This window comes from Salvelinus alpinus, chromosome 11, assembly GCF_045679555.1.
Source record: "Salvelinus alpinus chromosome 11, SLU_Salpinus.1, whole genome shotgun sequence".
Taxonomy (NCBI): Eukaryota; Metazoa; Chordata; class Actinopteri; order Salmoniformes; family Salmonidae; genus Salvelinus; species Salvelinus alpinus.
The window spans coordinates 28,725,313-28,741,999 of record NC_092096.1 but is presented as its reverse complement, the minus strand read 5'-3'; the positions used below and the strand labels follow the sequence as shown (position 1 = coordinate 28,741,999).

The 16,687-nt window shown below is 42.4% G+C and overlaps 1 protein-coding gene across 1 annotated transcript; it reads right to left on the bottom strand.

Moving 5' to 3' along the window:
* Positions 1-586: 586 nt before the first annotated feature.
* LOC139533874 (diphosphoinositol polyphosphate phosphohydrolase 3-beta-like) lies at positions 587-13,011 on the bottom strand. The gene is made up of 5 exons (XM_071332326.1): positions 12,563-13,011; positions 6,091-6,201; positions 4,675-4,719; positions 4,318-4,405; positions 587-3,014 (listed from the first exon to the last, which is right to left on the bottom strand). Exons 1-5 carry the CDS (start codon positions 12,656-12,658, stop codon positions 2,806-2,808), a joined length of 549 nt encoding a protein of 182 aa, XP_071188427.1. The 5' UTR covers positions 12,659-13,011; the 3' UTR covers positions 587-2,805.
* Between the last annotated feature and the right edge of the window lie 3,676 nt (positions 13,012-16,687).

Sequence of the window (16,687 nt, the reverse complement as noted above, 5' to 3'; positions counted from 1 at the left end):
CATGGCAAAGAGGGACTTTGCAATTAATTGCAATTCATCTGAGCACTCTTCATAACATTCTGGAGTATATGCAAATTGCCATCATACAAACTGAGGCAGCAGACTGTGAAAATTAATATTTGTGTCATTCTCAAAACTTTTGGCCACGACTGTACATGTTTTGTTTATATTTTTCCTCAGTGTACATGGTAGTTACATGAGCAGACACCTTACTATAAAGCACTTTGTGATGTCTGATGTAAAAAGGGCTTTATAAGTACAATTTGATTGACTTTTTTCCAACTTAATTTTCAGTTCATTGGGCTCCAGCCTATCATTTTTTCAACAACCTTAAAAATATTGAAGGCCAGTGAGTCTCATGCACCCCTCCTAAGTGCCCTGGAGCAGTCATCTTGTGTCTGTTTCCATGCAGCATCCTTGTGGACTTCCGGTTCTATACTGTCTTTTTATTGGAAAACGAACACAAAGTAGCACCTGACCCACCCACTAACACCCCCCTCACACAACCATGCACCAACAATGTACCAAAAGACTGGAGAAACACTGAACAAAATGAGTAGATACAGTACAGACATTACAGACAGGCTGGAGTCAAGTAATTCCCTTTTAATTAATTATTATTCCAAACAGAATAGTCTTCAATCCACTTTATCCAATTTCACTGTTCATATGATCATAAAGGAAATTCTGTTTGCATTGATAAACTAGTGAGTGCTTCAAGACACCCTAGTGAGAGAGTGCCTGGAACAAAGTTGATCAGCACACATTCACAGCAGTCCCCCACCCATTCATTATACAGGGACTGTTTCGTGTCAGTAATAAGGGTCCATGGGGGTAATTCATTCAAAATAAAACTACAGCTGCTGTACATTTGCCACTTTTTTCCAGCAATACATTTAAAAAAAGGTCCTTGCAATTCAGAACAAATAGCATTAATGTCCTTACTTTCCTTCCTGAATGTAGTGTACCAGTATGCATCAATCCAATCTCCATAAATTGTTATATCCATAAAAAATACAACTGGTTAAAGGTGATGACTGTCCAATCAGACAGGCCGGTGAAATCTTTTCATGCAACAGATTTTAAGAAGGGTCAATATCAAACTCACAATAGATCCCACCTTCATCTTTTAACCCTTTCTTCGGTTCTTTACTGGCTCCTAAACACTCCCTCCCAAAAAACTGCTTTGATGAAGCATGAGCACAAATTAAAACAAGCATTATCCACAATGGCAGACCTTGGTCAAGTACACATGTAAAATACAGTGCACTTGATTTTGCTTGCCTAGTAAAATGGAACCAGTGGAATAATCCCAAAAGTACAAACTCCGCCCACCCTACAATACCTCAAGTATTTGAAAGTTGACATACTGGTATGTATTTGACAATGTCTGCCTCAGAGGGGTATTCTTGTGATAAAATGAATGCTGGGAGTCTGGGTGAGATAGTGGTTGAGATTAAAAAGTGAAACCACTTATGTTTGTGTAATCTCCAGTAAAGCACTACAATTTACAAGTGTGTTCTCAACTATAATATCTCACATCCATGTCCATCGTAAGAACATTTCCATGTTCAGCCTAACCGCCAGTGTCGTTCCACCATAAATCTAACACGGAAAGCACTCATTTCCATCCATTCCCTTTCTCTTTCAGACAACTTCCCTATTCGTTGTTCCATGTCATCTCATCTCTGTTCTCAGGTGGAACTGAAAGGAGGACATTTTTTACCGTCACACCTTCACTACATGGTACAGCAATTATTTTTTTTACATCATTAGAAAAACAATCGCAAATATGGAGAAGAAAAGTTAATATGGTTGCATTTCTGTTAACCAGACACATAACTCTACACTTCTCTGCTGCAAAGTATTTACATGTCCCCTGTGTGGGGCGGTTCAATCCTCATTCAGTGGTCAGACAAGATGCTCAAGTGTGGATTAAGGTACATTATCTCAGCATTGAGGAGACATCATTTGTGGCAATTAAATGAAATATAGATATTATTATATTAAAGAGGGCCTGCCTTCAACTACGTAGTAAAGATACTCTTATGAAGACTGACCAGATCATATATGGGGCGGGCGTTAATAATTAAATTAGTATATCAAATTATTGTTATTCATGATCATGCTAGATGGAGAAAAAAACTGATGACAATCAAGGCAACACAATTAAAGGCAATTAAATGTGAAATGCTCCATATAAGAAATACAAAATGTGTTGTTTTTACAACTAAACTTGAAGAAGGGCACCAATTACTGAGGTGAAGGGGAGGGACAATAGTGAGCCCTTGTCTTCTGTCCACACATTATGGTACTACTTGAAGTAGATAAACAGTTGTATTTTTGAGCTGTAGTTTGTTTGTACAGGTTAAACACCAGCCAAAAGGAATCCGACACCGTGCTAAGACATCCTTCCAGTGCTCGTCCAACTGAGGTAGCATCTCTTTGTTGTCAATACTGCGCCAGCTCCCAAAGTCCAATGACACTGCCATTTTCCATCCTATTGTCAGCCAATGACTCTTTTTCTGTGGTAGCCATGTTGTGTGATTTTCTTAATTATGGAAGAAAATAATAATACAATTGACCCCAATAGAACATTCTTAAAGAAGTTACTGAAAGGCATTCCTTAACTGAATCATCCAGACACAGTTCCAAGTATGGCTTTGGTTTGTCCAAGTATACAGTAATTTACATACATGTTGCGTGAGCCGTGACTCTGAGGATTCGTATATTCATGCAAAATGTCAGTTTTCAGTGTATCTGTACAGGTAGAAGATAGTTCATAGGCGTGGGAAGGGGCCAGTCCTATCTGCGCGAGGGGCCCAGAACAGATCCTGTGGTGGGGGGGCCGTAGCGGGGGAAGTTGTCATTAGGGGGCTGGCTGGGGAGCAGGGAGTTCCCATTAGTTGGAGAGCAGCTGAGATGAAGCCGCTTCAAGTACTCAGCGTGGTCCGGCTTGTGGTGCTGCAGGACTTTGATGGCTTCGTCCACTGTAAACCACTCCCGTTTACGACCTGCAGGGGGAGACAGAGACAGAGTGTGAATCACTCCTTCTATTGACCACCAGGGGGGGGGGGGGGGGGGGCGAGTAGTGGACGTTATACACCAACCACCTGAAGGCGTCATTGTCCTGAGTCATTTTGAAATTTAATATTGTTAAGGGTTTCATAAAAGTTATTTGAACCAGAGACCTTTTGGTTACTGGCCCAAAGCGCTTAATACTTGCTAGTTCCAGATCATGTTTTTAATACACTACCAATAACCAGTCAGCATTCAGAACTACTGGGGTTTTCCACATGAACTTAGTGTGACATTTGCCCTTTGAGGGGTGGGGATCTTCTCACAAAGAAATGGGATCTGGATCAACCCCATGTGTCATTGTCAATAAAATATTCTGGTATCACCATACCAATCTGCAAACACGCCCAACGTTTGTCATCTAAACATTCAAAATGCCCCTATTAATTTCAGCCTACCTAAAGTCTTGTGAAGGGTGCTAATAGCCATTTTGAATACATGTTTCCAGAATAGATGTTATCAGAATATATTGATTATCTCTAACAACAGCTACAGTGTTATTGCGTGAAGATGAGGCAATAGACATGAGCTCATTTAAAGGAAAGGTCAATCACAGTGGCATGCTTTCACAACATTATTTTTGAGGAACAAGTTGTAGCCCATGTTTGGTAATCCTGTGTGTTAACAGGAATGATGATTATTAGTGCACAGGAACAAATATTGGTGCGGTTAAGTCCGTAAACAAAAACGAAAGAAAGACTTGAGACTGATATACTGCCTACTGTAAGATCTATAAGGACTAAAAGCTCCAGCCACTCAGGAAAAAGACTGATGAAGTCTAAAGGATGTTTAATGGATTTCAGAGGTCAGGTCACATTGTTCGGTGCAGTCAGTGGTGAGTCACGGTCTGTTTGGGAAGGACTGGGATAGATGACCTGCTCAGTAATCCAATCGCACATTCACATTTTACTCTACCTTTTACCAGCTACTTTAGTCCACCTCTCCAAAGCCAGCAGGCTGGTGTAATTTAGCTGTTAGCAGCATAAGTTGAGTCCTAATCAGCCACTTTGGAATTGATGTGTTATGACTCCAAACTTTAGATTAGGTGAAGCCGGATATTATTGGACAAATATTGAACTTGTTTGTTGCTTGTTTTCTGCAATCCCAGTCCTTTTAGTCAGTGAGTGGGATTTCATTATTTAGTCTGTGAGGCCTGTTGATACTGGCAACATCCTTCCTGGAAAAACAGATTATTATACTAGACATTGAAGTCCTGATGTCATGTGACCATAAACTCACCTATGTTAACCGAGTCCTCCCATGCTTCCAATGTCTCCGTCACAGTCAATACGTAAACATACGTTCGGTGCTTTCGGTCTTGATTCTGCTGTGAAGTTAAAAAGAAAACTACATTTCAAAATGCAGGTTGGAAGAACCTCTACCTGTGGCACCTCAAGAAAAAACAGCTGCTTTCAGAGGGTGCACATGCTTTAGGGTAGTTTGTCAACCCTTTACTAGGCATCAACCAAATCCACTCATTTTCTATTCTTGAATTTCATTCATGTGACAATTTACACTAAGATAGCAATGACAGTTTTTCAGGGAGTAAAAATGTAACTGTCTTATAATTACTGTCAGCCCAGAGTCACGCCTTACCTCAAACACACCTAGGAGACGTCCCAACTTGCCTTTCACTCCTGCCTGGTGGGGGAGAGAAGAGAGGCATTAGGGGGATGTGAGATGACAGTATTGGGCCTATGGCAATTTGACAAACCAAAACACTTGTGTTAGATTAAAAAGGAAAGTAGAGAAATCCCAATTCTTGACAATACTGTGTGGGGGTTTTAGTATGAAAACCTTCGACTGGAGTTAGGTGTGTGTGTGTGTGTGTGTGTGTGTGTGTGTGTGTGTGTGTGTGTGTGTGTGTGTGTGTGTGTGAGATCAGAACGTTGACCAATATAATGTGATTGAATATCACAACACAAACCCACCCAGTCCTGCTGTATATTTAGAGGTCAAAATCAGAGAGGTTACGGTTTCCAAAAAGACACATGATCCACCCCCTATTCCCCTTCCTTCCCCTTTATCAAGCTTCACAAAGAATCTGCCCATGTCCACTGGACAGGCTTTAGGACCTGTGGATGTGCTGGAATCCAGCAGGGAGCCAAGTTTAGCCTGCTGACGTACCCAAGTACGTTCGGTTTCCCACCAGCTGGACCTTTGGAATACCACAAGCTCCTCAGTCACTACCCGAACCAAATCCTTCTGACCCCTTTCTCTACAAACCCACCTTGGACCCACCAAAATGTACCTCCCAATTCTGTCATGTCATAAGTGAGTTCCCGTCACCCACAATCATTGCATACATCACGTCTCTCAGAGCTGAACCCTTTAGCGGTGAAGCCACTTTGGAGAAAACATGCTGTGAAGTGCCATTGAGACATCCCAGGAGATCGACAAGGTCAGTCTCATGCCACAAGGCAGGCAGTGGTGAATTATAGAGGGTGTCTCTATCTATCTCAGTGTATATGAGAATATTTAGGGCCTACAGACATTCCTGCACGTTGCCTTTAAATGACCAATCAGGGGCCAGAGTTTGATACTCATATAGATGACATGATCACTACATGACTTGAAGCCAGAGTTTCCAACTAACACATTACAATAGTCTCACCCATCACTAAAAGGCATGTTCTTTACAGACAAATCAATGAATGACCATCAGATCAATGTGTGTTTTGTGTGTGCATATAGCTATTAGTTACACACCCACTTTGTGATTCATTTCAATTTCATCATCACTGATGATTATGGTGATGATTGGATTGGATTAAAGTACAGATCCAATCATTCTGAATGTGATATTGTTTTTGTGCATCTCTGAGCGATGCTCTATCAACTCCCAGGTCATTCTTTAATTTTTATGTGCATCTGAAAAGGTTTTGCATCATATGAAAACATGAAATGACCCCGGGAATTGATAGAACATCACTCAGAGATGCACAAAAACAATATAACATTCAGAACGATTGGATCTTTCCTTTATATGATGATGATGACAGGTGAACTCACCTCTTCAAACACCTCTCTGACCGCTGCGCCACAGGGCTCCTCCTCCGGCTCCATCCCTCCACCTGGGACGATCCACTGGTCCGGATGCCGACTGCTGCTCACCAGCAACACCTGGAAGAGAAAACACAATAGTTCTGTGAGTCCAGCTCCACCACAGGGCCCTCTGCTACACCACAGGGCCCTCTGCTCCACCACAGGGCCCTCTGCTCCACCACAGGGCCCTCTGCTCCACCACAGGGCCCTCTGCTCCACCTTGGCTGATCGATTGACCCAGACCAGGTCCTTTTGGGCGCATCGAAGCAGGTGCCTGAGCTTAAATTACACCACAGTCTGCCATGTACAATGATCCGTACAGATTGAATGAGCATGTATCTGCATTTTCATGATGCAATACACACACACACACACACGACCTACACACGCGCACTCATGACCTATGGGGCTCATAGTTGCTCAGTTGTCTCTTTCACCATGCTGAGGAAACATCCAACTCAAGTCAGTCGAATACGACATACGACAGTGATGCAGCGTCAGAAGCAGCTTGTGTGGCTTTCATCTTCCATCTTTTCCCCATCCAGACCCCTCTATACGGGACAAGTGTGTCAGCCTGACAACCATGTAATATCAGCTAGCAGCTCGGCTTTGACACTCCTCTGTGCTGCTCTAATGGGATTGCTGGAGCAGACCCGTTGCTGTCTGAGCCAGGAGCCAGGTAGTGACAAGTCAAGTGGCCAAGAGAGGCCACACAGTGGATACGGCACGTGTCACCCTTCCACTCTGGGTCACCACGTCATGTTCCTGGACCTTAACTGAGCCGACATCTCATCAGGCTCATCCCGGGCTAAGAGGGGATGGAGGGTGAACAGGGAGTGGGACGGTTAGCTATATTTACGGGCGCCACATACAGTTGAGGGGATCCAACTGAAGCAGCGGGGTAGACCAGACTGTCTGCTTAGTACCCTACATTATAAAGCCATAAACCATGGAGATAGAATGAACCTACTAACCTATTTATAACAGACTGCTAGCGCTTCAGAATGTGAGTGTACGTGTGTGTACACAAGTGTGTGTGTGTGTGTGTTGGGGGGTTACTGTCTGTGTTTATATATGGGGGTGGGGCACCGCTGTGGGCCTTTTGCAAATATGTTTTTGGGGGCAAGGCTTTAAGCAGCTCAGGGATGTCACTGCATTTGACAGTGTCTACCGTGGAGTTTACAAAACAAAGCTAGCTAGACTACATCTTGCCAGTGTTATTTTTGCTTCATTTTAAGTCCTATCTTTTCTATTTCTTGCTCAAAATGTGGTTGGATATGAACTGTTACGAATTTCAACTCATTCCAGGAAAGACCTAAAGCTTGTCAGCACCTCATACAAATTCATGCAATATACAAAACATTGTTCATGTCATTTATGTCAACAGCTTAGGCTAACAAGGTATGTCCCACTGAAAAATCATGGCACTGAGGAACACTCGGCACAGTGAGGAGCAAAACGCCACACCAACATATTAGATAGGTCAAAGGTCAGGTGCAGATGGAGGGGGGGGGCCCAAAGGGAATAGAGCAGCGTCTCCCAGCGAGATTCCAGTGCGTTTTGTAAGCCTGCTAAACGGGCCAGGAATCTCAGGGGGGAAATAAACACCTACTTTCTCGGAGGAGCAGCACGAGCAACACGCCTGTGGCTGTCAAATAAACCAGTCTCCCACATGCCAGCCTACGGAGGTTTGAAGTTTTAGACTGGAGTATTTTAATGCATTAGGAGAGTGGTTAGTCATGACCTATGAAGTTTGCTGCCCCTTGTTTTATACCAAATACACCTACTTTCAGCCTAGTCGATATAAGAAAACAAAGCCCAACTATATGCCAATTCCAGACCACACACATTCAATACAGCTTTAACTCCTATCTAGAAATGTACAAGTAGGGCAACATCATTTGCCTAGTAATAGGCCACCCTTCAGTCCATCCAGACCAACAATAAACCGTACTTCAACTTTACCAAATGTCAACAACCCCTTAGTCTTGTAGCGACACAGTGGACTGAAAAGACACAATGTACTATAAATACAGTCTCAGGGAGACACCTATTGCTGGATGAAGGCACCCATAACAGATTGCTCCTACCCTCCGGCATGAACGCTCTTCTAGTCTCTACTAGATGTCGACTGATTAATCGGAATGGCAAATTAATTAGGGCCGAATTCAAGTTTTCATAACAATCGGAAATCGGTATTTTTGGACACCGATTTTACACCTTTATTTAACTAGGCAAGTCAGTTAAGAACACATTCTTATTTTCAATGACGGCGGGTTAACTGCCTTGTTCAGGGGCAGAACGACAGATTTTTACCTTGTCAGCTTGGGGTTTCAATCTTGCAACCTTACGGTTAACTAGTCCAACGCTCTAACCACCTGCTTTACATTGCACTCCACGAGGAGCCTGCCTATTACGCGAATGCAGTAAGAAGCCAAGCTAAATTGCTAGCTAGCATTAAACTTATCTTATAAAAAACAATCAATCAATCAATCATAATCACTAGTTAACTACACATGGTTGATGATATTACTAGTTTATCTAGCGTGTCCTGCGTTGCATATAATCGATGCGGGGCGCATTCGCGAAAAAGGACGGTCGTTGCTCCAACGTGTACCTAACCATAAACATCAATGCCTTTCTTAAAATCAATACACAAGTATATACTTTTAAACCTGCATATTTAGCTAAAAGAAACAAAGGTTAGCAGGCAATATTAACCAGGTGAAATTGTGTCACTTCTCTTGCGTTCATTGCACGCAGAGTCAGGGTATATGCAACAGTTTGGGCCGCCTGGCTTGTTGCAAACTATTTTGCCAGAATTTTACGTAATTATGACATAACATTGAAGGTTGTGCAATGTAACAGGTATATTTAGACTTATGGATGCCACCCGTTAGATAAAATAAGGAACGGTTCCGTATTTCACTGAAAGAATAAACGTTTTGTTTTCGAGATTATAGTTTCCGGATTCGACCATATTAATGACCCAAAACTCGTATTTCTGTGTGTTATAATTAAGTCTATGATTTGATAGAGCGGTCTGACTGAGCGGTGGTTGGCAGCAGCAGGCTCGTAAGCATTCATTCAAACAGCAGTTTCGTGCGTTTAGCCAGCAGCTCTTCGCAATGCTTCAAGCATTGCGCTGTTTATGACTTCAAGCCTATCAACTCCCGAGATTAGGTTGGTGTAACTGATGTGAAATGGCTAGCTAGTTAGCGGGGTGCGCGCTAATAGCGTTTCAAACGTCACTCGCTCTGAGACTTGGAGTAGTTGTTCCCCTTGCTCTGCATGGGTAACGCTGCTTCGGGGGTGGCTGTTGTCGATGTGTTCCTGGTTCGAGCCCAGGTAGGAGCGAGAAGAGGGACGGAAGCTATACTGTTACACTGGCAATACTAAAGTGCCTATAAGAACATCCAATAGTCAAAGGTATATGGAATACAAATCGTATAGAGAGAAATAGTCCTATAATTCCTACAACCTAAAACTTCTTACCTGGGAATATTGAAGACTCATGTTAAAAGGAACCACCAGCTTTCATATGTTCTCATGTTCTGAGCAAGGAACTTAAACGTTAGCTTTCTTACATGGCACATATTGCACTTTTACTTTCTTCTCCAACACTTTGTTTTTGCATTATTAAAACCAAATTGAACATGTTTCATTATTTATTTGAGGCTAAATTGATTTTATTGATGTACTATATTAAGTTAAAATAAGTGTTCATTCAGTATTGTTGTAATTGTCATTATTACAAATCAATTTAGAAAATCGGCCGATTATTCGGTATCGGCTTTTTTTGGTCATCCAATAATCGGTATCGGTAACGCCGTTGAAAAATCATAATCGGTCGACCTCTAGTCTCTACTGTTGTTGGAGGCAAATGACCCACCCACTGGCCCTGAGGGATGTAATGTTCCTGTTTTCCCTTGAAGGACTTTAAACCTTGTCACTGAACACCTGACCCAGAGGGTTCCTCTTTCTCCTTTTCCATTCCTTAAACAAAGTCTCTGACATCACACAGAGTTCCTATTAACCTACTCAGGCCCTCTCAATGGGGGGATCATGTCTAACATGTCGTGTGTGTTTGTGCGTGTGTGTGTGGGGTGTGCAGGAGAAGCTACATTTTTGTTCCATCTCCACAAAGGGGACTGAGATTTGATTGCTGAGATCTAACCAAAGCAGGTTGAGACAAGGTCTTCAGATACAGATAGGCCACAATCCTTCAGGGATTCAACAGCATGGGATTGGCACAAAGAGGTGGCATTGGCAAAGACAGTATTGGCCACGCAGGAGCCACAGAGGCTTTTCTCCTGTTCAGCCTTAATGAGTGCATGCAAGTATGACAGAGTAGCTGGACAGTCCCAGAGCAAACTCTGTAAATATGTTCCTGGGGATGGGCTCTATACATTACAACCGCTCAGTAACAGTTGAACAGACACAGGCGAAGCATTTCTTGATCTAACAATACCCTTGACCAGAGACACAGGTGGGTGATTGAAGATGGTCTCCATTTGTTCCACCACAGGTATCTTAAATATTAAAACAAGCTAAGATATTACACAAAGGTTTACTTGTTTTATAGCATTACATATGAAATGTCAGCAACAAGATTGTATGTGTAGGTAATTACTAATGTTAATAAATACTTCACAAGTAAAAATCAAAGGGGAGATTGGGATGCAGCATTGAGACTGAGATTGGGCAGTCTCATTAATATAACTCAGTGAGAAAGCCTTCCAGCTGCTCTACCACAATGCAATGTGCCTTTGGCACGGACACACTGACACACAGCAAACTGATATATCTCTATTCCTTGTTCCTGAAAGAACCGGCTGAGGGAGAGAACAAGGCCCCCACAGTCTTAAGGGACAACAGTTTCTCCCTCAAGCCATATATATATATATCTCGTACAAATACTTGAGTGCTCTGATAGAGTTCTTAATGACAGACAGATAAAGTCTGCAGCTTATACATTGCATAACAGTGGTGCAGGGAAGTCAGAGGCTGCAGTGTCTTGAACTGTCTGATACAAATTTGGATTTCTATCAGACAGTACAAATCCAAATGTAGGAGCTGTTCATAAACAAGGCGTGTGGCTCAAGAAATTAAAAGCATCGCCACTTTTACATTAATAACCAACCTTAAGTCTTCTCGACTTTAGTTCATGCACTGAAAAATGACATAATTTGCTTACTAAGTCTCCTATGACAACAAATCAAATCAATCAAATTGTATTTGTCACATGCGTAGAATACAACTGGTGTAGACTTTACCGTGAAATTAAATAGTAACACATAACAATGGAATAGGTCCTTAGATTTTGGTTATGATAAAGTGGGCCTATTTAACTTGTTACGGTAGTAGGTCTAAGTCATATCTGTATAAATGGTGGCTTTAAACAATTAAATAGATCTTGGCAGAAACAATTGGAGCATGCTATATTGACTGAAATGACACATGCACAACAATATAGCCTATTTCATGGAAATAATTGCTTCCCATTTAATAAAATGTTTTTAAAAAATGTGTGGAACGAGTCCTATATGTTGTTGTAATTTCGGGGAAATTGACTTGGGTAGATAGTCCATTTTGTTAAAACAGACTGTGGACGCTTGCATCATGGTGGTGCGTAGGCTATCACCGTGAAGCCCGTTAAAACCCCAAAACTATTACGAGGAATATGTCTAGGACTACAGCAATTTGTTAAAGATATTCTCACAAACCAGAAATATAAAAACAAAGCATTGATTGAGACTACTTTTCAGTAGGCTACCTTTGGTTTTAGCCTAGGATACTGAAACCGTCTTACAAAATGGCCACTTCATCAATAACGCATTTTCATTTCAATGTTATGAGGCAGCAGAGATTATAACGTGTAAAATGATAACGGTGATATTGTTACTATTAGTATTTAAACTCGTATGCATTGGTACAGTGGTATCGTCATACAATGTAGCAATGGCTGGACTGATGTCCCGCCCGTCAAATGAAACATGCAACAGAGCGCCTCGCCCCCCTCGCTTTGCTCTCAAACTAGCCCAAACTGGATAGCCGCGGGCAGTCACACAACACCACTAAGGATGTATTACTAAAGCTATGGAACGTAGGCCAATAAAGGGCGTATAAATATACTATAACACTCCTGTTTTTTTTGTTTAACATCAAGCCTACATCTCTAATCATTAGGTTTTAAAAACCCGCCGAAGCATTTCTTTCAGACACCGCAAGACAGCCCCCGCACATCGACATTTTCTGATGAATTAAGTGGTAAAACCAAAATGAAAACCTATTTAAGTCTATTACAATAGGCAATTAAAGATAAAATATTAACAAGTGTAGGATATAGCCGAGAACAGTGGTTTGGTTTAAAGACAGGACAGCATCGGTCCCCTGAACTGTCAATGAGAAATATAACCATCTAACGTTAACGTTATACCTCTTCTTCACGGTCGTTCTTGAAGCACAAGCATGCCGCTCGTTTCTTGAAGCCCTCGCCATCATAAGTTCTGGTCTGGTTCGGCTTGAACTTCATTATGTAGGTTACTACTCTCCTCACCGGGCAGGCAACGAAATCCAGAAAATGAACGAACGAAGAGTGAGTCACCAAACCAAGGTTCTGGATGGCGAAGAGAAAACTGGCATATGTGTATCACTGAGGTCCAATAACGCGATATACCGGCAAACTACCCATCGACGGTGTATTTTCCCATTCACTCCAATTGCGTTTAGTGCGGTTTTGTCAGGGAATTCCCTCCGTGATGTTGGGTTAATGGATGCAGTTCAGTCCCCCATACCCTCCACTTCTATGTGCAATCTCTTATTTAAGTAGAGATTGTCAATACTGTATCCTCCTCCGAAGTCCTCCCACCTTAGGTAGTAGACTACAAGGTAGGCTTTGCGCAGTCGCTGACTGTCAATAGACAGAAGGCAACTGTTACGCACGTCACCATACGTCTGATGAGGATAGGATAAAAATGTAGGAAAAATCTAGCTGTGATTGAACATCTATGCAGTGCTCACTCCGTCTGACTTTATGCTTTCTTGAAAAGTAGCCTGTCCTGTTTGTTCCATAGGCCCATCCATATGAATAAGCAATCTAGAAAAATAGTAAGGTTACAATTTTTAACCCTTAAGCCTATAAGAGTATTTTCTCAATATAAAATGTAATGTGACATATTGCCCTGAAATGTCAGTAGCCAAGGTCTTTAAAAGACTCCTCCACTGTTAACCACTGTCTTGGGATTGGGGGTGGTGGAAAAGAGGGTTTCTGACCTTCCACTTTTTCTTTATTCACATCATAAAAATTTAAAAAAGAATTTCACAAATAAAGCACTGTCAATCTTAGCACTGTCAACCTTAGCTACTCTGTGATGACTATTCATGCTATTGACTGAAAGCAAGTTGGGGATATAGGCCTAGTCTAGGTTTGTTCTGTTTATAGCCTATAAAGGAAGGTGGGCCTACTTGAAGATGTCTAGTTTTGTGTGTTAATGTATAGCTTTTATGCTATATAAGACAGGTCACACCTACCTTCCCCTCATAGAAAAAGGTTCTATATAGAACCTTTTGGGGGTTCCATAGATGAAGCAAGCGATATAACCCTTCTTTTTTAAGTGTATACACATACCAAAGACATTCTGTATAGGAGTTCCTCTATCTTAGTCACTGCATTTCACTGTTAGTCTACAGCTGTTGTTTACGAAGCATGTGACAAGTATTTGCTGAGGGTGTTGTCAAAGTAGAAAACAGTTTATTATTGAGCCAATGTTTTAGCAACTGTAAATGCAACTATGTTTTGTTACTTACTGAAACTAGTATTGCATAGCAGTAGAGAAATTGTACAGACTATACATTCAACAACATCTCTACCGGAACCTGAATATTATATTTGTCATTACTGGTATAGGGACCCTTTAGTTGGTATTAAAATACAAAGTCTCCTGTTTTTCCCTCTGCAGAATCTATTATCAATGTTTCGGTAAGAGACCTTTGTCAAGACAAAGTGAGATTCACACAAACATCCACATATATGGTATATATACACACCTCTGAGTTCATTCATTGCACCTGTGCTTTGGTGCTGTAACTCTCTGCACCATAAGCGAGAAAAGCATGTAATTGTAAGTGTTAACCCTTCACCTCTAAAGGTTTTGAAATACCAGTAAGGTCAGTGTAGTCATTTACATTTAAGTCATTTAGCAGACGCTCTTATCCAGAGCGACTTACAAATTGGTGCATTCACCTTATGATATCCAGTGGAACAACCACTTTACAATAGTGCATCTAACTCTTTTAAGGGGGGGGGGGGGTTAGAAGGATTACTTTATCCTATCCTAGGTATTCCTTAAAGAGGTGGGGTTTCAGGTGTCTCCGGAAGGTGGTGATTGACTCCGCTGACCTGGCGTCGTGAGGGAGTTTGTTCCACCATTGGGGTGCCAGAGCAGCGAACAGTTTTGACTGGGCTGAGCGGGAACTGTACTTCCTCAGAGGTAGGGAGGCGAGCAGGCCAGAGGTGGATGAACGCAGTGCCCTTGTTTGGGTGTAGGGCCTGATCAGAGCCTGAAGGTACGGAGGTGCCGTTCCCCTCACAGCTCCGTAGGCAAGCACCATGGTCTTGTAGCGGATGCGAGCTTCAACTGGAAGCCAGTGGAGAGAGCGGAGGAGCGGGGTGACGTGAGAGAACTTGGGAAAGTTGAACACCAGACGGGCTGCGGCGTTCTGGATGAGTTGTAGGGGTTTAATGGCACAGGCAGGGAGCCCAGCCAACAGCGAGTTGCAGTAATCCAGACGGGAGATGACAAGTGCCTGGATTAGGACCTGCGCCGCTTCCTGCGTGAGGCAGGGTCGTACTCTGCGAATGTTGTAGAGCATGAACCTACAGGAACGGGTCACCGCCTTGATGTTAGTTGAGAACGACAGGGTGTTGTCCAGGATCACGCCAAGGTTCTTAGCACTCTGGGAGGAGGACACAATGGAGTTGTCAACCGTGATGGCGAGATCATGGAACGGGCAGTCCTTCCCCGGGAGGAAGAGCAGCTCCGTCTTGCCGAGGTTCAGCTTGAGGTGGTGATCCGTCATCCACACTGATATGTCTGCCAGACATGCAGAGATGCGATTCACCACCTGGTTATCAGAGGGGGGAAAGGAGAAGATTAATTGTGTGTCGTCTGCATAGCAATGATAGGAGAGACCATGTGAGGATATGACAGAGCCAAGTGACTTGGTGTATAGCGATAGTCATCTGTCAACCTGTGTTCTCGTCAAAATTGGAATTCGATGACTGAATCAAAAGAGCTGTTAACTTGATTTACTTTTCTAACTGGATGCCAGCAGGACAAGCATCCTACCTCACACTCTTCATCAAAGAGATTGTCACTCACAGAGTATCAGAGTTTTGGAACAGACAACCAGTGTATCATGATGTGATTGTTTTTAAGAGAGGATGGACTGAACTTAAAGAGAGAAAAATTGATTAGGTCATGAGGTGAGATAGCCTGCTTTTTCTTAACATAATTGATCGTTACAGTTTGAAATGACTAATCAAAATCTTATCAGTGTCTTACGTCAGATAGCGCAATGATTCCGCCTGCACTGAGCGACGAGCGTTGTGTAGGAGTGACGAAAGGCAATGGGGTAGCCTTTGATGTGTAAAAATCTCATATGAGCGGAATTGCAAAGATGTCAGACTGTGCTGTGGAACACCAAAATAACATATGCCTCGATGTTATCTTCCCTGTCTCAATGGATCTCTACCATCTACCATCTTTCCATAACTTGAATTGGTCTCTAAAATCCCTTTTACCAAAATAATAACTTATTTCTACCTCCTTCTCTTACACAAAGTACTGTATATCTCTGTCAATATCTTAGAATAGACAGGGTCTCAAACGTCAACACTCCCAAAGAATAGACCTGCAGAAACTTCTATACAAAAAGTCAATATCGTCATCTAACCCAAAAGCAGTCATCTACAGCATCATCTTGCCCAAAGTAGAAAGGATATCAACAGCCCATAATATTAGCTGCAGTCCAAGTGAGAGGGAGAAGGGGGATTTGATTTCACATGCTTTAAGGATGACAGAAAGATGTGTATGAAGTCACCAGATTTGAACCTCTGCTCATTCCTGTAACCATTCTAATGATAGAGCCGCAGTCTAACACATTTGTTCTCTGCCATCGCCAAGGCAATCTCAAAACACACACAGAACACACACAGCTAGGCTAATCCGACTGTTCTTCATCTATTCTGTCACTTTCCTCGTTTGCTAATGATCCACTCTCTCAGCACAGCCGGCTCGGATTGCCCTATGTGCCAAGTAGAGTTTGAGATGATCAAGTCACTTGCTGTAAGTCCCTTTTAGACAGTATTAAAGGGGAGGTGCTTTGGTCTTTGAATCTCCCAGAATCATGAGGGCATGGCCCATTGCCAGTTAATTCTAAGAGCAGCAAGCTCTTGAGCGGCAATAGCACAGCCCCCACCACGACCCATAAACCTTTCCCTAAAATGTCATATTAGGATATTTATATATGGCTTGTTGAGCAGCATGGGTGTAATGTATAG

Excerpts from the sequence above, each read along its gene's own strand:
- LOC139533874 (XM_071332326.1), bottom strand. The coding sequence starts at position 12,658 with ATGAAGTTCAAGCCGAACCAGACCAGAACTTATGATGGCGAGGGCTTC. Across the intron at positions 4,406-4,674 it reads GTCTCCTAGGTGTGTTTGAG|CAGAATCAAGACCGAAAGCA; the intron begins GTAAGGCGTGAC and ends TTAACTTCACAG. Across the intron at positions 3,015-4,317 it reads GGAGGACTCGGTTAACATAG|GTCGTAAACGGGAGTGGTTT; the intron begins GTGAGTTTATGG and ends CTCCCCCTGCAG.